At 38.7% G+C, this 17,745-nt stretch overlaps 1 protein-coding gene across 5 annotated transcripts in view; it reads right to left on the reverse strand.

Annotated features, from left to right (window-relative positions):
- REV1 (REV1 DNA directed polymerase) overlaps positions 1-17,745 on the reverse strand; it is a 110,518-nt gene that overhangs the window by 64,576 nt on the left and 28,197 nt on the right. For 3 of the 5 annotated variants that reach the window (XM_075916874.1, XM_075916871.1, XM_075916879.1), the window contains 4 exons: positions 15,609-15,777; positions 5,837-5,989; positions 1,856-2,577; positions 842-949 (listed from right to left, as the gene is read on the reverse strand). In XM_075916874.1, coding sequence (XP_075772989.1) covers positions 842-949; positions 1,856-2,577; positions 5,837-5,989; positions 15,609-15,777 — 1,152 coding nt within the window. Of the gene's footprint in view, positions 1-841; positions 950-1,855; positions 2,578-5,836; positions 5,990-15,608; positions 15,778-17,200; positions 17,478-17,745 lie in introns of all 5 variants that reach the window. The other 2 variants (XM_075916895.1, XM_075916886.1) reach the window with 2 other exon arrangements.

The following is a 17,745-nucleotide window of genomic DNA, read 5'->3' on the forward strand; positions in this document are numbered from 1 at the left end:
GGGGCCCACCAACTGCTGGGCCCAGCCACTAGCCAACCGGATCTAAATGCTGTGCCATGCTGCATGCCCAGACCCTGTCCGGATCTAAGTACCGCGTGGCCACCAACAGCTGGGCTCAGCCCCCAGCCGGCAACCCCACGGGAAGACATCCGTGACCCCTTTAGGACACTGGAAAAAATAACTGCCTAGTTTTGCTACCAGTTACTCCTTTAGTTTGTCAGGGAGAGATCTGTGCTGTGGATCTACAAGTGCACTCAGTCTGCTGACGACTCATGCAGGAGAGGTTCAAAACCGTTCCATGTGATGTAATTTCTGTTCTTTAGTTTTAACATCCCTCCGCCCACCAATAAAAACACTAGGAATTTAAATAGGAAATAACATGCTAAAAGACCATTTAGGTTTGCAAAAATCAGGCACTTCTAAATTAGAAAACACTCAAATTCAGGTTGCCTATACTTAATAATAAAAGATAAGTCATCCCAACAGGGTTCAGATACAGCTGAGCTCTCTCCCCATTTCTAATTTTGAAGGGGTAATATATCTCTACTTTTCACACTTTTAACTGCTGAGAGTGGAAAAAAACTATTTTCTTTTTTTCCTGTGGTACTACATGCTGGAAAGGAGGCAACAAGGAAAATTCCACTTTTTCCTTCCACATGTATCCACTGAGTGTGGGGCACTGAGCAGTACAACCTGGCAATATGACAGCAGTACTCTCACACCACCAGGTAAAATTATTAGAAGAAAAGCACTCACCCAATCTATTTTTCTTGTTGTCAGCAAGTGCATTTTCAGTGTTGCCTAACTAATTTCTGACATTTAAAAATATATGAAAACTGACCTTTGAGATCAGGCCTATTTCGAATACCCACTGATACAAAGAAGCAATCCATATCCATGTGCATTATACAGCGCTGATGCTTGGATGAACTTAAGACAGAAACATTACCTGGTATAAACAAATACAAACAAAATTTTGAAACCTAATTTACAAATTTTTGCAGTACTCATGTTAGTTATCAAGGACTTATAAAGATGTTTCCAAATATAGCAGTTTTTTCATAACCTACCCCACCCAACTATTTGACCGCCTTTCAAGAAAAAATAAAATGTACTATTAAATGCACTAAACAGAATACAATATTGTGGAATAGAATACAATAGAATAAGAATATTGTGGAAATGTAGCTATAAGTTTAAAAACAAAATGTAATGTCTACTAAGTGAGACATCATAGCCATGTTATCCCTTTTTTTACGTTCTCACAATTAACATTCTTCATCCTACAAAAACAAGTCTATTTCCAGGAGTTACTATATATACGAATAACTAAGTTTTAATCGTTTTAAAATTCAATCTGCAATGGAAAGTGTCTTCACTTTTTGATCATGGATCAGAGCAGTCCTTCTCTCTCAATAATCTCTTCTCTGCTCACAAGAGAAGAAGTGTTGAATGACTTTAAACCTTCCCTATAATGGGAATTTTGGTCCCCAGTGTACCTACACAGACACAAACCTTAGCACAGGCAGTCAAAACAATCCTTTGTAAGATAAAAGTGTTTATCCTCAGGAATCCAAAATAGCTTGGCAAGCTCTGGAAAAATTAATTAATTCTGCAGTAAAGATTTTTATTTACAACTGAATTTCATACTAAATCATAATTTGCTTTTAAAACTAAAAAATGAAGGTCCTTTAGACTTTGATTTACAAAAAAAAAAAAAAAATCACATAAATAACTATTTCATATAACCTCAATGTGTCGAATACAGAAAGCTAACATGTCTAATCTTAATCAGCTGCCTACTATAAGACTGAAGGAACAGGATATCTTTAAGTAAGCTGTCTTAAATATCTACCTGTGTCAGCTATCATAAGTGCAGACCTGCCTGCTTTCAATTTTTTTAATTTTTCCCTTCCCGGGAAGACACCATTGTTTTTTCTCTGCAGGGCATTGACAAATTCTGTCAATTCACACTTCCATGTAGATATGTGATGCAATCTTGAACGAGAATAAAAGTCAGAAATAAAACTGCAGTCCAAAGGTTTGGACAATGATAAGGTAGTGGCCTTGCTATGAGTAGGTACTGAAGAAGTGCTTTTTGTGCTTAAAGGCCCCTGAACAGTGGAGTGGTGAGCACCATTTATTTTAGTATTACTGTGCAAAGATGAAGATGAGAATGAATTACTCATAGTCCTATGTGGATTCTTTAAAAGGTCTGTGTTTTTGTTGCTTTCCTGCAACTGCTGCATTGTGCAGTCTCTAAAGTCAATGATGCCTTTTTCAGTCTTTCCGTCCTCCTGCAGAGAGCCTGGAGAGAACCTGCTTGCAACTCTGTTGCCAGAGGGCACCACACAATCCTGTGTCTGTAAGGCACTGGTAGAATTGGGAGTGTGTCCATTAAAAATGGCAGCACTGTCTTTGTGATGTTGAATTCCATTTTGTTTCCTCCCAGGAAAGACTTGCTCCAGCTCCATAAAAACTAAATCTTCATTTTCTTCTTTTTCTTCCTCATTCCAGCTATTGATTCCATTAGCTTTGATCTCATTTTCAGTCTCATACATTTTTATTATGCAATTTCTAAAACAGATAAGAAAGTGTCAGTTAATAATCTTACAGAAAACAAATATCAGTTAATTAAGAAGTAACTTAAGTGTTTACATATCCATCTACAAATAATATACATAATTTAGGGATTCTGAATGCTCAAATGCAAACTCCTACCTCTAATAATCTACCAGAAGATTACATGGCTTTAATTTCTGAGTTTGAACTATGATCTTTCACCACAAAAGGTCAGAATTTTGTGTACAAACTTTTGCAGATTTGCTATAGTATTATTAATATAAGAGTTAAAGATTACTCCTGTATTAATAATGTTCTCTTATTAGAAAAAACTTTCACTAGCTGTTCAGTAAGATAAAATTTGATGAAATAACATGAGCAACACAATAATTTGGAAAAAAATTAACCACTGGTTGGAAAGCACTAATAATGTACTGTCTCTTCTTTTTTCCTGTTTTTTTTCCCTTCTCCTTCCCTTATTTATTCTTGGATCTGGACTTCTAACACTCCTGTCATTTGAAGAAGTGGGTTGTACCCACGAAAGCTCATGATACCATTTACATGTTTTGTTAGTTTTTAAGGTGCTACAATTTGTTGTTTTTTAAGTTTTTCTTGTTACAGACTAACTCGGCTACCTGACTGAAGCTAATAATGTAAGGTTACTGGAAGGGAATGACTTCCATTTTTATCTAAGATGTAATTTTTATACCCTTGTATAACAGAAAGTGTTCAGTGCAAAGATCAAAAATCTATTTCTCCTTTTAGGAGATTTAAAATAGTTTGCTGAAATCCATCTCATCTTCTCCTAGCTAAAACTTGTTCCAGATCTATAAACTCAATAGTTATGGCTTTTAGAGATTTGTTTTCTTTAAGAAACACTGTTTGCACGTTATGGATATTAAAAAAAACAAAAAACAAGTGTTGTACCACAGGTATATTAGCTCTTTACTTTTACCTTGATACTGTGTGAACACAAAACTTTTACCTCAAAAAGAAATATTATAATAATACCAATGAACATAAGAGGGTTTAAAATTAGACTTTTCCAAAATTAAGTGGCTTCTTGGTCTACATACTCCCACAGAAAGCCATTTAAACACACATCCAAAAAGCAATTGGTAATTAGCTACCTGATATGTAAATAAGACCAGAAAGCCAATTAGTTGAGACAGTAATTCATTTAAGATTACTGCAATTATAAACTACATTATACAGATCAACAATATTTTCAAATAGCTATGTGTTTGTAAAAATGTTTTTCCCAGTGGCACTTATTTAATAGTCATAGTATCCAAGTAAGTTTTAACATTCATAATAGCCATGTTAAACAGATATTTATAAAAGTATGAATATTCTTTTCATCCCCAAATTACCATCAACATTAAAATAGGGTTCAGATGACTATAATATCACATATGGATGTAAGGAAAAAAAGAAATGTTATGTATGTGCATACTATAGCACTTTCATTTGTCACCAATTTCATAATAAACTGAAACATACTTGAGAGTTGCTATGCCGGGTCTATAATCTACTAAAACAAGTATTAAATGATGTTGTGTGTGACATATAGAAACAACCATCATTCTGAATCTGACCTGAGGCCCATCTAATCCAATATCCTTTCTAGGGCTCTAGCCAATACTAGATGTCAGAGGAAATCTGCAAGACACCCAAAGCGGGCAATTATGGAATAATCTGCCCATGGAGGAAATTTTTTCTTAGCCTCACTCCCTCTCAAATCTGTTAGGGTATGTCTACACTGCCACCCTAGTTTGAATTTAGGGTGGCTAATGTAGGCATTTGAACTTGCAAATGAAGCCCGTAATTTAAATATCCCAGGCTTCATTTGCATGTTCCTGGGCAGGCACCATTTTTAAATGCCTGTAGTTCGAACTACCTGCCCGCGGCTACACGCGGCATGGACTAGGTAGTTCGAATTAAAGCTCCTAATTTGAACTACCGTTACTCCTTATTGCAGGAGGAATAACGGGAGTAACGGTAGTTCAAATTAGGAGCTTTAATTCGAACTACCTAGTCCATGCCGCGTGTAGCCGCGGGCAGGTAGTTCGAACTACAGGCATTTAAAAATGACGCCCGCCCAGGAACATGCAAATGAAGCCCGGGATATTTAAATCCCGGGCTTCATTTACAAGTTCGAATGCCTACATTAGCCATCCTAGTTCAAACTAGGGTAGCAGTGTAGACATACCCTTAGAGACTGACTTATAACGACAGCTGCTAGAGTCTATTTTCCCTCCAATTTTGTTCTTTTTTTAAAATGCTTCATAATACAATTACTTTTCCTTATGCATACGTATCCACCCTTTGAGGTTTGCTAAATTTTCAGTTGCAACAATGTCTACAAGCTAGTTCTGCATTTTAAACTTATTTTCAAACATATTATTAACTATATTCATTTATACAGGGACATGCAAGGTTAACCAATTATCTGGTAAGCATCACCCGCATAGCAGTTCTGGTTAATCAGTGGGGCTCCCTGCCCGCCATAGGAACCCCTCGGCCCCCATCTGCCCCAGTTAAAAAATTAAATGGGATTTAACATCCCTAATTCATACTTGCTCCAAACCTTTATCAAAAGGAATAATCATCTTAAATCAAAGACATAATTTCTGTATATCTGACCAGATTCTCTTAGGGTGTGTCTAGACAACAGGGTTTTTTCGAAAAAAAGTGGCCTTTTTTCAAAAAAACTTCACCTGCGTCTAGATTGCTTTTGAAATTAAATCGAAAGAATGTGGCAGTTTTTTCAACCACAGAAAAACCTCATTTTATGAGGAAGAATGCCTTTTTTCAAAAGTGCTCTTTCAAAAAAAGGCGTTCTTGAATGCAAACAGGGCTTTTTCAAAAGACAGCATCCAGACTGCCTGGGTGCTCTCTTTCGAAAAAGGGGCTTGCTTTTTCGAAAGAGGCTTGTAGTCTGGACGTAGCCTTAATGTGTGAAACACACATTGTTTTCATACAGTTGTGTAGTATGTTCACTACATCCTATAACAGAAACACTATGGTACAGGAGCCAAGGCAATGGAATCAAAAACAGGAGATATGGGTTCTTCTAGTTCTAGCTATGGGATCCTAGACAACTTATTTCAATCTCTCTATGCCTCTAATTTTCCATCTGTAAAATGTGGACAGTGACACACAACTTCCTTTGTAAAATGCTTTGAGATAATATTTGTATAGCATTTTATCACTTATTTAAAACTGATTATAGCTGGCAAATCAACAGCTTCAACAGACTGGAAACACTTACACCCTGTTGTTGAGCTCTTTAGCTATATTGCTAGGACCTGGCATGGGATCTTCAGGTTTGCATATGGTATTAAAATTGAGACCTTTCTGAACACTTGACTGCTTGGTGTAAAGCTGATATGGAATGTATGAGAGGAGACGCCCGGCTTTTATGCTGAAACAGAAAAGAAGCAAAAAAGTTTATCACTAAAGGCTTTCAGAAAAAAAGCAAACTAATGTTATCTTAGTTATATTAAGCTAATACTTTGAACATTACAATTTGCTGTCTTGCTATACATGCTTCTCCCCCCCCCCCCCCCCAGTCCTTTAGCTGTCTATATTTCAGTTGTGTTATCTGACCCTGTAAAGAGTTGATGTAAAATGTACCTAAATGGGGAAAAATCATTTTAAATTTTAAAAAAATTAAGTGCAAGATATGTAACAAGGATTGAGTAACTAAGATGACAGTAAAATTGATAAATGCTTTACACAGTCTCAACTGCTAAGAAATTTAATTGTTCAAGAAGTCTAGAAAGATAACATGTAAAATGTGAAAGTCATTTTATCTGAAGTACAATAGACCAAAATTAAGCCCTCTTACCACAATAACAGCTCTACAAGTATAACCAAAAATAAGCAACAAATATTCATTTAGCAAAACTGTGTTTATGAATATATATTTTATTCACATACAACATTTTGCATACGTACACACGTATAGTCTCACCGAGAAACTTAAATAGCTTTAAGGAGAGTATACAAATTTTAGTTTATTGGTCTAATGAACATCAATACTTCAGTTCCAAATTCTGGACTTTAAGTACAGCATATTCACAATATTACAGAAATATTATCAACTAGATGTCTCAGTTCAATGCTGTGCTGGGAGACCCATTTAACTCTGAGCACTGAAACAGATAGATAAACTCCAGAAAAAAAAACCATGTAAAATCAGAAAGGGTGTTTCACCAGAATCTGATTCACTTATTAGAAGTTCCTAAAGTATCCACAATTCTACAAGCTCAACTGTCCCCTCTTGTGAGGGAATACATAGCAGGGACTAAAAAAGAGAAAGTCTCCAGAGGTTCTTCTCCTTAAGATTTGTCCTTGATTATCCCAGTTCCATGCTTCTGGTATGCCCTGCTTCTACCCACCACACTATTGGGCCTTCGAGAGCGGGATCCAAACCACAAAAATCCATCTGAATAAGATTTTATCTTTCCCTCCTGACCTCTGTTCATGCTGGTGGACACCATACTCCTTTCCTAGCAACTATCGCTTTCTCTAGACACAGGTGGATCTCCATATTGCACTTTGGAACAAAGGTGTTGTTCACGTGGAAATCCTTTTTATGACAGGGAAGGGTGAGATGGATTTGAGAATCAAATGATCAGAGTACATTCAAAGCTTTTAAAAGAGGACTCAGAGATAGAGGATTTATCAAAACCATTTATTACGAACACCTCAATACTTCTTTCTCTATATTTCCTAACTAGCTGAGACCTGTATTCTGCTAAGGGGCTTAGTTGGGGGGAAAAGCCTCTCTTGGCTGCCTAAGTTACAATTAGGGAAGAATGTAAAGGGAGATCATGTTACTCAATTAGAGAAACTAGCTAGTTAGAATTTTGAGAAAGAACTGGGAAGGTTTCTAGGGAAAAGTGTAATCAAAACAACTACAATAGGGAAATTCCCAACAACAGATTAATTGAATATATTTTGATACATTTACAAAACTTAAATGATAGTCCTTTATGAATAATGTGAATTAACCAATACAGTTAAAAATAAAAATGTTGAAGTATCATTGATTATATCTGAAAGGATAGGTGTTACATCTAAGCATTTATACTCCTGCAGTATGAAGTTTTTTTCCACGGCATCACATGAATTTGAATAATCCAAAGTGACAATAGTTACAAAGTTTTTCTGTCAACTTTGAATTAAAAAATGGTACTTAAAAATTATATCTTCTATGCTGAGATTAACTTATTGATATAGTTGCATCAGCCACTCACCAACCACAGACACTGTCTACACTGCAATAGCTCAGACTAATTGTAAACTGTATTACGCTGCATTAACAGTTAAAATCTCAGTGAAGAATAGACCCCAATGGGTTGGAGTATACCTAGGCTGCATTTTAAAATCCATCGTAAGCCTCAGAGCCCTTGTCTATAGTCCTAATCTCTTGATACAACAGTAAAAACAGCTGCATAGATGTTTGGGGTTGGGCCCAAAGGTCTACACAGCTCTTCGTAAAGCTCTAATGCAAGCTCAAGCCTGTAGACCCAGAACCTGAAGCTCTCTGTCACAAGTTTTAAAATGCAGTCTAGACATACCAATGATCTCCTGGAGCAATGAATTCTATGGGTTGATTATATGCTTCATGAAACAATACTTCCTTTTATTACAACTTTAAAAAATGACCATGAAAGTGTATTAGCCTAGGGACAGCATCTCTTATCCCACCCTTTACTATTAGGATGGTGAAAAAGTGTCTTTTTATTCACTCATCAGGAAAAAGAAAACAAAGAACAAAAAAAAAAAAAACCTATCTACCTCTATTGAAGAGCCGAATTTTGTGAGGCTATTCTAAAGAGACTTTCCCGTTATTTTCTTTTTCTCCTTATTCTTATAGTATCAAATGAGATTAAAAATCCCATGGGACACATGGTCAATTTCTAGTGTCTCCTTACAATATACGAATACTGCAGTTCCTCTCTAACTTCTGCCTTCAAGATGAAATCTAAACTTTTATAATCTATTTTCATATTTAAAACCTCTTCTTTTGTATCATCATATTCAGGATCTTTATAACCTACAATGTAACTTTCTTTTGAGAGGTTTTCCAATATTTCATTATTTTGTAACACATATTTTGTACTATAACACAACATCCATTTCAAAGTGCAGAAGCATATTTTCTTCAATTGCTGAGATGTTTTGATAATTTCAGCTCAAGGGTATTGCTTTACATTTATAACTAATATATTTCATCTGCAATGATGCCCATCAATTCCTGTATGTGTTAAAATCTACCCAGAATGTCTCTCAAACCTCTGAAGATTTTACTAAACAAAAGTAAGTTATCAAACTTCAGTTTTCTATTTACTTTTTTTTGCCAATCAAGATTCCGATCTCTCAAGATGCTGCATTCCCAATTCACATTTGAGTCACTAGGTGCCGTAAAGGATCAAGCCTTAGTATATTAACAGTCCCAACCTTAAGTGCAACCTATTAGTAAATGGTCTTTACTATAAAGAATTGTTTACTGGGCTTTTCTCCTCCCCACAACTTAACCTTGCCATAATATTTCCTTTATCACACCATTATATTCTAATTTTTCTTATGACATTAATATGACATTAAAAGCTGTTGAATTTTATCCTTCAAGTAAATTTTTTCTATTTTATTCCAGATTTCAAAAAACTAATATGTTGGACAATCACAATATCCCTTAAAAACTTGAATGGGTTTAACTGTACCAATTCATATTTTTTCTAAGTATTTTACTTATCCTTAATTACAAATCAGGAGCAGAGGTTCCCCCTGGAAATTAGGTAAGTCTCACCAGACTAATTTCCGGAATCTCCTGACAATTTTTTTTAAAGACATGTATGTATTATGGTGGCATATTTCCAATCTTTAAAAAGATTTAAGAAGATCTCACTTCTTAGGTATCTTCACTATTTCCCTTAGACTGATAAAACTGAATTAGGTTTAGGTTTAGTTCTATTTTATGTCAGTATTTTGAGATCTTTGATCCCAACAGTCAGAGAACACTCAATGATATGTAGATTTGAAGCCCAGAAGGGACTATTAGATTACCCAGCCTCACCTGCATATCAAAGGCCATTAAATTTCATCCAGTTATCTCTATATTGAGCCTAGTTACTTGTCTGAACAAAGCATATTTTCCAAAAAGGTGTTTTGTGTTGAAGATACAAGAAACTAAAATGGTTGTTTAAACCACAGGTTAATCACACTCACTGTTCCAAATTAATAACTGATTTCCTGCTTGCTAATTTAAATCACTACTGAAATTGGTGATTTATATCAACCCACAGTGGCAATGAAAATAAAAAAATCCACTTATTCAGGTAAATGTACCCTGTCAGATTATTCAGAACCATCTAATATTTTATGTAAGGTAAACTGCTTTTCATTTATTTAATGGTGGCAAAAGGAGATTGCTCCTAGACAATATCTGACTATAGCAGAACCAGAAATGGATTACATGCCCTAGTCTGGCAGCTTCAGGACCTGACCCGTCCCAAAGGAGGGAGTTTGCTGGACCAGGGAAGATCAGCCCCTCTCTGCTGACTGACTGAGGGCTCTCCCGGGGTCTGTCAGCAGATTGCCAGGCTCTGCAGCCCCAAGTCAGGGCTGTCGGGGATCTGCAGCCCCAAGCCAGGGCTCTGGTCCATGGGCTCTCTGGTCCAGTAACATCTGTGGTCCTGCCAGACCAGAGAGTCCTAGACCAGAAAAGTTCAACCTATAGTTCTCACATTCAAGTTAAAACATATTAAGTAAACCATACATGGGATTAAAAACACACAATATCCATAAACTGTGGAGAAAAAGAACAAACAACATATCACTCCACCAAAATTATTCTGCTCCCCATAGCACCCATGAGGACTGACATATACTGATGTGTCCTGTTTTGGGTGTCACACTTCAAGAAAGAAGTGTGTAAGTTGGAGAGAAACCAGAGGAGAGAAGCTGAAAAGATATATTTAGAAAACATGACCTGAGAAAATGTTAAGAATACTGGGGTAAGTTTAGTCCAAAGAGAAGAGAAGACTGGGGCAGAAATTTAAGAGTCTCTAAATATGTAAAAGGCTCTTTTAAAGAGAATTATGATCAGCTATTCACTATGTCCACTGAAGTCTTTATCTGTGGCAAAGGGGACTGCAGACAGGGAAGTTGAAGAGGGAGAGCAAAGCGACCCCACCGCCGAAGAGGCTACCCGGTGAGAGTACAAGCTGTGGTGTGAGTGTGTGTGCGCCAGACTGTTTGAATTTTACAGTTTGAAGTGTGAATTGAGAGTCTGAATCCAGGTGAGTGCTAGCAGTTTCAGTTTCAGCTTCTGTGGCAGTTGGGACTGAGAGCCTGCCATTGTTCCCTTGATTGCCTCTGATTAGCCTCAGGCTCAGCCTTCCCCTGTGTGACTCAGAAGGGGGCAGGCCTGACCTAGGCAAGCAGGCTTTAAAAAGCCAGAGCAGTGCGACTAGGGGAGCGAAGCGGACAGGGGACTGCAGACAGGTGAGTTGAAGAGGGAGTGACTGATGGTGATGAAGACCCGTAGCGCTTCTGCCAGTACTTCTCCTGTCTCCTCCACCTGTGCCTGTATCCAGACAGAGAACCTGAGCATGGATGCCTCTACCCAGGTCCTGGTGTGGTCTTGCTGTATTTGTGGCTTGCAATTCCCACTGAGTGATCTCCAGGCTGGGGGAGACAACCATTGTGAAAGGTGCCTGCTGGTGGAATCTCTCAGGCAGCAGGTGGGAGAGCTACAGGAGGTGGTGGCCAGGCTGAGGAGCATTCGAAGCCATGAGGAATTCCTGGATAGTATTCCTGTAGAGTCCACGGAGGTCACTGTCCTAGGATGTGGGACTGTTGACCAGCCACTTATGGAAGAGGCGGTGGTGCAGGGTGAGCACTGGCAGCTGGTTACTTCCGGCAGCAGGCAGTGTTCCACCCCTGCTCCTAACCCTCCCACTCTGTTGTTACATAACCGTTACACTTTACTTTCAGCAGGAGACAAGGAGTCACCCCCCACAGTGGAGGAGACCAGGCCTTGCACCACCAAGGTTAAGCAGTCTCCTGCCACCACTGCGAGTAGGAAACGTAGGGTAGTGGTGGTTGGAGACTCTCTTCTAAGGGGAACGGAGGCACCCATCTGTCGCCCTGACAGCTCGTCTCGAGAGGTATGCTGTCTGCCAGGGGCCCGTATCCGAGATGTTACGGAGGCATTGTCGAGGATTATCCGGCCCTCTGACTACTACCCCATGCTACTCATCCATGTGGGCACAAATGATACTGCCAGGTGTGACACTGAGCAGATCAAGTGTGACTACTGGGCTTTGGGAGTACGGGTGAAGGAGTTTGGAGTGCAGGTGGTATTCTCTTCTATCCTTCCTGTCAAAGGTAGGGGCCCGGGCAGAGAGAGGTGCATCCTGGAGGTGAATGCCTGGCTGCGACGATGGTGTCACCAGGAGGGATTCGGCTTCCTTGATCACGGGGTGCTCTTCCAGGAAGGACTGCTTGGCGGAGATGGAGTTCACCTTTCCAGGAGCGGGAAGGCCTTGTTTGGACACAGACTGGCTAACCTTGTGAGGAGGGCTTTAAACTAGGTTTGACGGGGGCAGGTGAGCAAAGCCCACAGGTAAGTGCTGCATGTGCGGGACTGGGAGATGGGTTGGAAATGGGGGGGACTACGGCCTATAATGGCAAGGAGAAAGGAGGGTCAGGGCACAACAGGGAGGCAAGATCAAATCAGTATCTTAGATGCCTATATACAAATGCGAGAAGTATGGGTAATAAGCAGGAAGAACTGGAATTGCTAACCAATAAATACAACTATGATATCATTGGTATTACAGAAACCTGGTGGGATGGGTCGCATGATTGGAATGTTGGTATGGAAGGGTACGGCTTGCTCAGGAAGGACAGACAGGGAAAAAAGGGAGGAGGGGTTGCCTTGTATATTAAAAATGTACACACTTGGACTGAAGTGGAGATGAACGTAGGAGATAGCCGTGTAGAGAGTCTCTGGGTTAAGCTAAAAGGAGTAAAAAACGAGGGTGATATCATGCTAGGAGTCTACTACAGGCCACTTAGCCAGGTGGAAGAGGTGGATGAGGCCTTTTTTAAACAATTAACAAAACTATCCAAAGCCCAAGATTTTGTGGTGATGGGGGACTTCAACTATCCAGACATATGATGGGAAACTAACACAGCGAGGCACAAGCTATCCAATAAGTTTCTGGACTGCATTGGAGACAACTTTCGGTTTCAGAAGGTTGAAAAAGCTACCAGAGGAGAAGCTGTTCTGGATTTGGTTTTAACAAATAGGGAGGAACTAGTTGAGAACTTGAAAGTGGAAGACAGTATAGGGGACAGTGATCACGAAATAATAGAGTTCATGATCTTAAGGAAAGGTAGAAGGGAGACCAGCACAATTGAGGTAATGGATTTCAGGAAGGCAGATTTTGATAAGCTCAGAGAACTTGTAGGTAAGGTCCCATGGGAAGCAAGACTGAAGGGAAAAACAACTGAGGAGAGTTGGAAGTATTTCAAAGGGACGTTGTTAAGGGCCCAAAAGCAAACAATTCCGCTGTGTAGGAAAGATAGAAAATATGGCAAAAGACCAGCTTGGCTTAACAAGGAGATCTTGCACGATCTCAAAATAAAAAAGGAGTCATATAAAAAATGGAAACTAGGACAAATAACAAAGGATGAATATAGGCAAGCAACACGGGAATGCAGGGGCAAGATTAGAAAGGCAAAGGCACAAAATGAGATCAAACTAGCTACAGGCATAAAGGGAAACAAGAAGACCTTTTATAAATACATTAAAAGCAAGAGGAAGACTAAGGACAGGGTAGGCCCACTGCCTAGTGAGGAGGGAGAAACAGTAACAGGAAACTTGGAAATGGCGGAGATGCTCAATGACTTCTTTGTTTTGGTCTTCACCAAGAAGTCTGGAGGTGTGCCAAACGTAGTGAATACAAGCAGAGAGAGGGTAAGTTTAGAAGATAGGATACACAAAGAACAAGTTAAAAATCACTTAGGAAAGTTAGATGTCAGCAAGTCACCAGGTCCTGATGAAATGCATCCCAGGATACTCAAGGAGCTGATAGAGGAGGTATCTGAGCCTTTAGCTATGATCTTTGAAAAATCATGGCAGACAGGGGAGATTCCAGAAGACTGGAAAAGGGCAAATATTGTGCCCATCTATAAAAAGGGGAATAAGAACAACCCAGGAAACTACAGACCAGTCAGTTTAACGTCTGTCCCAGGGAAGATAATGGAGCAGGTAATTAAGGAAATCATATGCAAACACTTGGAAGGTAATAAAGTGATAGGGAATAGCCAGCATGGGTTTATGAAGAACAAGTCATGCCAAACTAATCTGATAGCTTTCTTTGATAAGATAACGAGCCTTGTGGATAAGGGAGAAGCGGTGGATGTCATATACCTAGACTTTAGTAAGGCATTTGATACGGTCTCGCATGATATTCTTATTGATAAACTAGGCAAATATAACTTAGGGCCACAATAAGGTGGGTGCATAATTGGCTGGATAACCGTAGTCAGAGAATTGTTGTTAACGGTGCTAAATCCTGCTGGAAAGGGATAACAAGTGGAGTTCCGCAAGGGTCTGTTTTGGGACCTGTACTGTTCAATATCTTCATCAATGATGTAGATATTGGGATAGAGAGTACGCTTATTAAGTTTGCAGATGATACCAAACTGGGAGGGGTTGCAACTTCTTTGGAGGATAGGAACATAATTCAAAATGACCTTAGCAAGTTAGAGAAATGGTCAGAGGTAAACAGGATGAAATTTAATAAAGAGAAATGCAAAGTGCTCCACTTAGGAAGGAACAATCAGTTCCATACATACAAGATGGGAAGCGACTGTCTAGGAAGGAGCATGGCGGAAAGGGATCTAGGGGTCATTGTGGACCACAAGTTGAATATGAGTCAACAGTGTGATGCTGTTGCAAAAAAAGCAAATATGATTCTAGGTTGTATCAACAGGTGTGTTGTAAGCAAAACTCGTGAAGTCATTCTGCCGCTCTACTCTGCACTAGTTAGGCCTCAGCTGGAGTACTGTGTCCAGTTCTGGGCGCCACATTTCAAGAAAGATGTGGAGAAATTGGAAAGGGTACAGAGAAGAGCGACAAGAATGATTAAAGGTTTAGAGAACATGACCTATGAAGCCAGGCTTCATGAACTGGGCTTGTTTAGTTTGGAAAAAAGAAGATTAAGGGGGGACATGATAGCGGTTTTCAAATATCTAAAAGGGTGTCACAAGGAGGAAGGAGAAAATTTGTTCCTCTTGGTTTCTGAGGACAGGACAAGGAGTAATGGGCTTAAAGTGCAGCAGGGGAGGTTTAGATTGGACATTAGGAAAAAATTCCTAACTGTCAGGGTGGTCAAATATTGGAAAAAAATTGCCAAGGGAGGTGGTGGAATCTCCCTCTCTGGAGATATTTAAGAACAGGTTAGATAGACATCTGTCAGGGATGGTGTAGACGGAGCTTGGTCCTGCCTTGAGGGCGGGGGGCTGGACTCGATGACCTCTCGAGGTCCCTTCCAGTCCTATTATTCTATGATTCTATGATTATGTATTAGGAAACATTTACTAACTATACATTTAAGTAATGGAATAAGTTACAAAGGAAGAATTCACTGCAGGTGTTTAAGAATAGAGCAAACAAATGTCAGAGATGGTCTAGCTATAGTTGGTCCAGCCCCAGTATGGAGAGGATGGACTAGATGGCATCTTGAAGTCCCCGCCAGACCTTTAGGTTTCTCTGTTTTGACACCAACCACCAAATACAGAAATACGAACTTTAAAATTTTTGGTTTTTTAGCACACGATCTGTTAATTAAAAACCAAACTGGATTGCTATAAAAATACAATACTCAGTTAAAAATAAAACCATAAACTACTTGTAATACAACTTTCAGGATGTAGTATTTCTAGGCATTTTCTTTTTTAATGAAATGCACCAAATGCAAAACTAAACAGTCAGATCACCAGCCTTCTAATTTTACCTTTCTATGATCCATTCTGGTCGAACTACCTTTTCCCCTTTCAGTTCTTTTATTTTGGCATTTGGAAGATTTGTAGCAATGATGTGCGTTGTTTTGGATCTGGAATAGTATACATGGTACTGGCCACCATGCAACATCATTAACCTCCTTAATTCATCAGCTGAAGGATCTGTAAAATTAACAAAAATCCACTAGTAGAAAAAGTATTCCTGCATTTTTGTCTCTAAGTACACTTCCAGAATCACAGATATCTAGAACAACGGTTGATTAAAATGCAGAGCAACTTTTTCCTGAAAACCCAATAATTTCTTAGGAAACTTAAGTAATTTCTTCAGAATATAAGTAAACAAAGCCACAAGAAATTTAGGCAAATAGTCTTTCCAGAAATGAGAATTTCAAAAACAAAGATTTCATTATCAGGTTCAATTAAAACAGTTAAGTATTTAAGCAGGGCCCCTTTCTCAAAATCATTAACATACAACAAAATCAAGTGAATTTGCTTTACATCTTTTGATTGGTATTTTCCCAACATGGAATTAATGACATTCTGTATGTGACCTTGATTAAAACAGTTTATTCCTAGGAAATAAGAGAAATTACTTGCTTATAACTCTTTTTTATATTACCACAGGATTCCTAATTTTGAAATTCCAGCTTACGTGAGAAACTCCCTTCAAGCTCTACAGCTTTTGGCTCTCTGAAATACTAGTAGCTGAGGGAGTGCCTTCTCTTTGCTTACATGCATCACTGACCAACTGCCAATAAATAGTCACTTCCAATTAGAATCTGCCCATTCAATTCCTGAATTGTATAGAAAGCAAGGAGTTCTCTAAAAATCAAAAACCAATCATGTAAAACAAGAAATATTCTTAAGGAACAGCCAAATACAAAAGGCTATATCACCTCAAAAAAAAAAATTAAAAATCCAAAATGAAACTAGGGGAAGCCTACCTGAAAATATCTGAAAAGAAAAATTATAGGTACATTTTTCCATTATTTAAGGCAGTGATTCTCAACTCAGGAGGTACAATAACTCATCTAGATATCTGCCTAGGTCCACAAAAGGGCTGTCACGTGACCAAAAAAATTAATTGAGCAATCAAAAAAAAATTGAGTTGTGTAGTAATTTTTGTTGCCAGAATGAGGTTGTGGTACATTGAAGTTAGAAAACACCAATTTTTGAGCCTACTTCTCCACTCAAACCTACTTCTTGTTTACCCAATTGCTTAAACAAGTTCGGTCACAATTTGCAAAACAGCAGCAAGCAACATTATCCTACAATCTCACCTGAAAGTGAGAATAGGTGTTCACATATGTACATGCTTATGACAGACTCTGCTCAATACCGATTGAAAGCACAGCTGATCAACACATGTTCACTTTTATCATCTGAGTCAAATGCCACTATCAGAAAGTGTATTTTCTTTTTTAGTGGTTCGGGGTCTGTAGTTTCTATATCAGAGTGTGCTGCTCTTTTAAAACTTCAGAAAGCATAATCCACACATTGTCCCTTTCAAATTTTGGGTGGCACTTCAGATTCTTAAATTTTGGGTGGAGGGCTGTAGCTATTTTTAAAAGTCTCATATTGGTACCTTCTTTGTGTGTCTCTGCACAGTGCGCGTCATTGGAAGATCGGTTTCTACCTTCTGGGGAAGATGGGGAGGAAAGCAGTGTGAGGAGTCCTTGTCCCTCAAGGGATATGAATCATGCAGAAATACATAGGACCTCTACGGCCAGCTGCTTTGAGTGCCATGTGGAGCCACAACGGGTAGGTAGTCTGTCCGAGGGTCCTGCTGGTCCACGGGATGGTGGCAGGCTGGATCCAGCCCACAGGCAACATTTTTGCCTGACCTTGTTCTAAGTGATTAGCTGAAGAAGAATTAGGACTGAGTGAACTTCTAGGCACTACGTTTTACATTGTTTTGGCTTTGAATGAAGTTATGGAACAAAAAATATCTGATAAAGAGTTTGTACTAGAGTACTTGCATGAGGTTAACTGAAAAATACTATTTATTTCATTTATCGTTTTTATAGTGCAAATATTTGTAATAAAAATACTAAGTGAACATTCTACACTTTAATTTCTATTACAACACAATATATATTTGAAGATGTAGAAAAACATGCAAAAATTTAA

This window comes from Pelodiscus sinensis, chromosome 1 (genome assembly GCF_049634645.1).
Source record: "Pelodiscus sinensis isolate JC-2024 chromosome 1, ASM4963464v1, whole genome shotgun sequence".
Classification (NCBI taxonomy): domain Eukaryota; kingdom Metazoa; phylum Chordata; order Testudines; family Trionychidae; genus Pelodiscus; species Pelodiscus sinensis.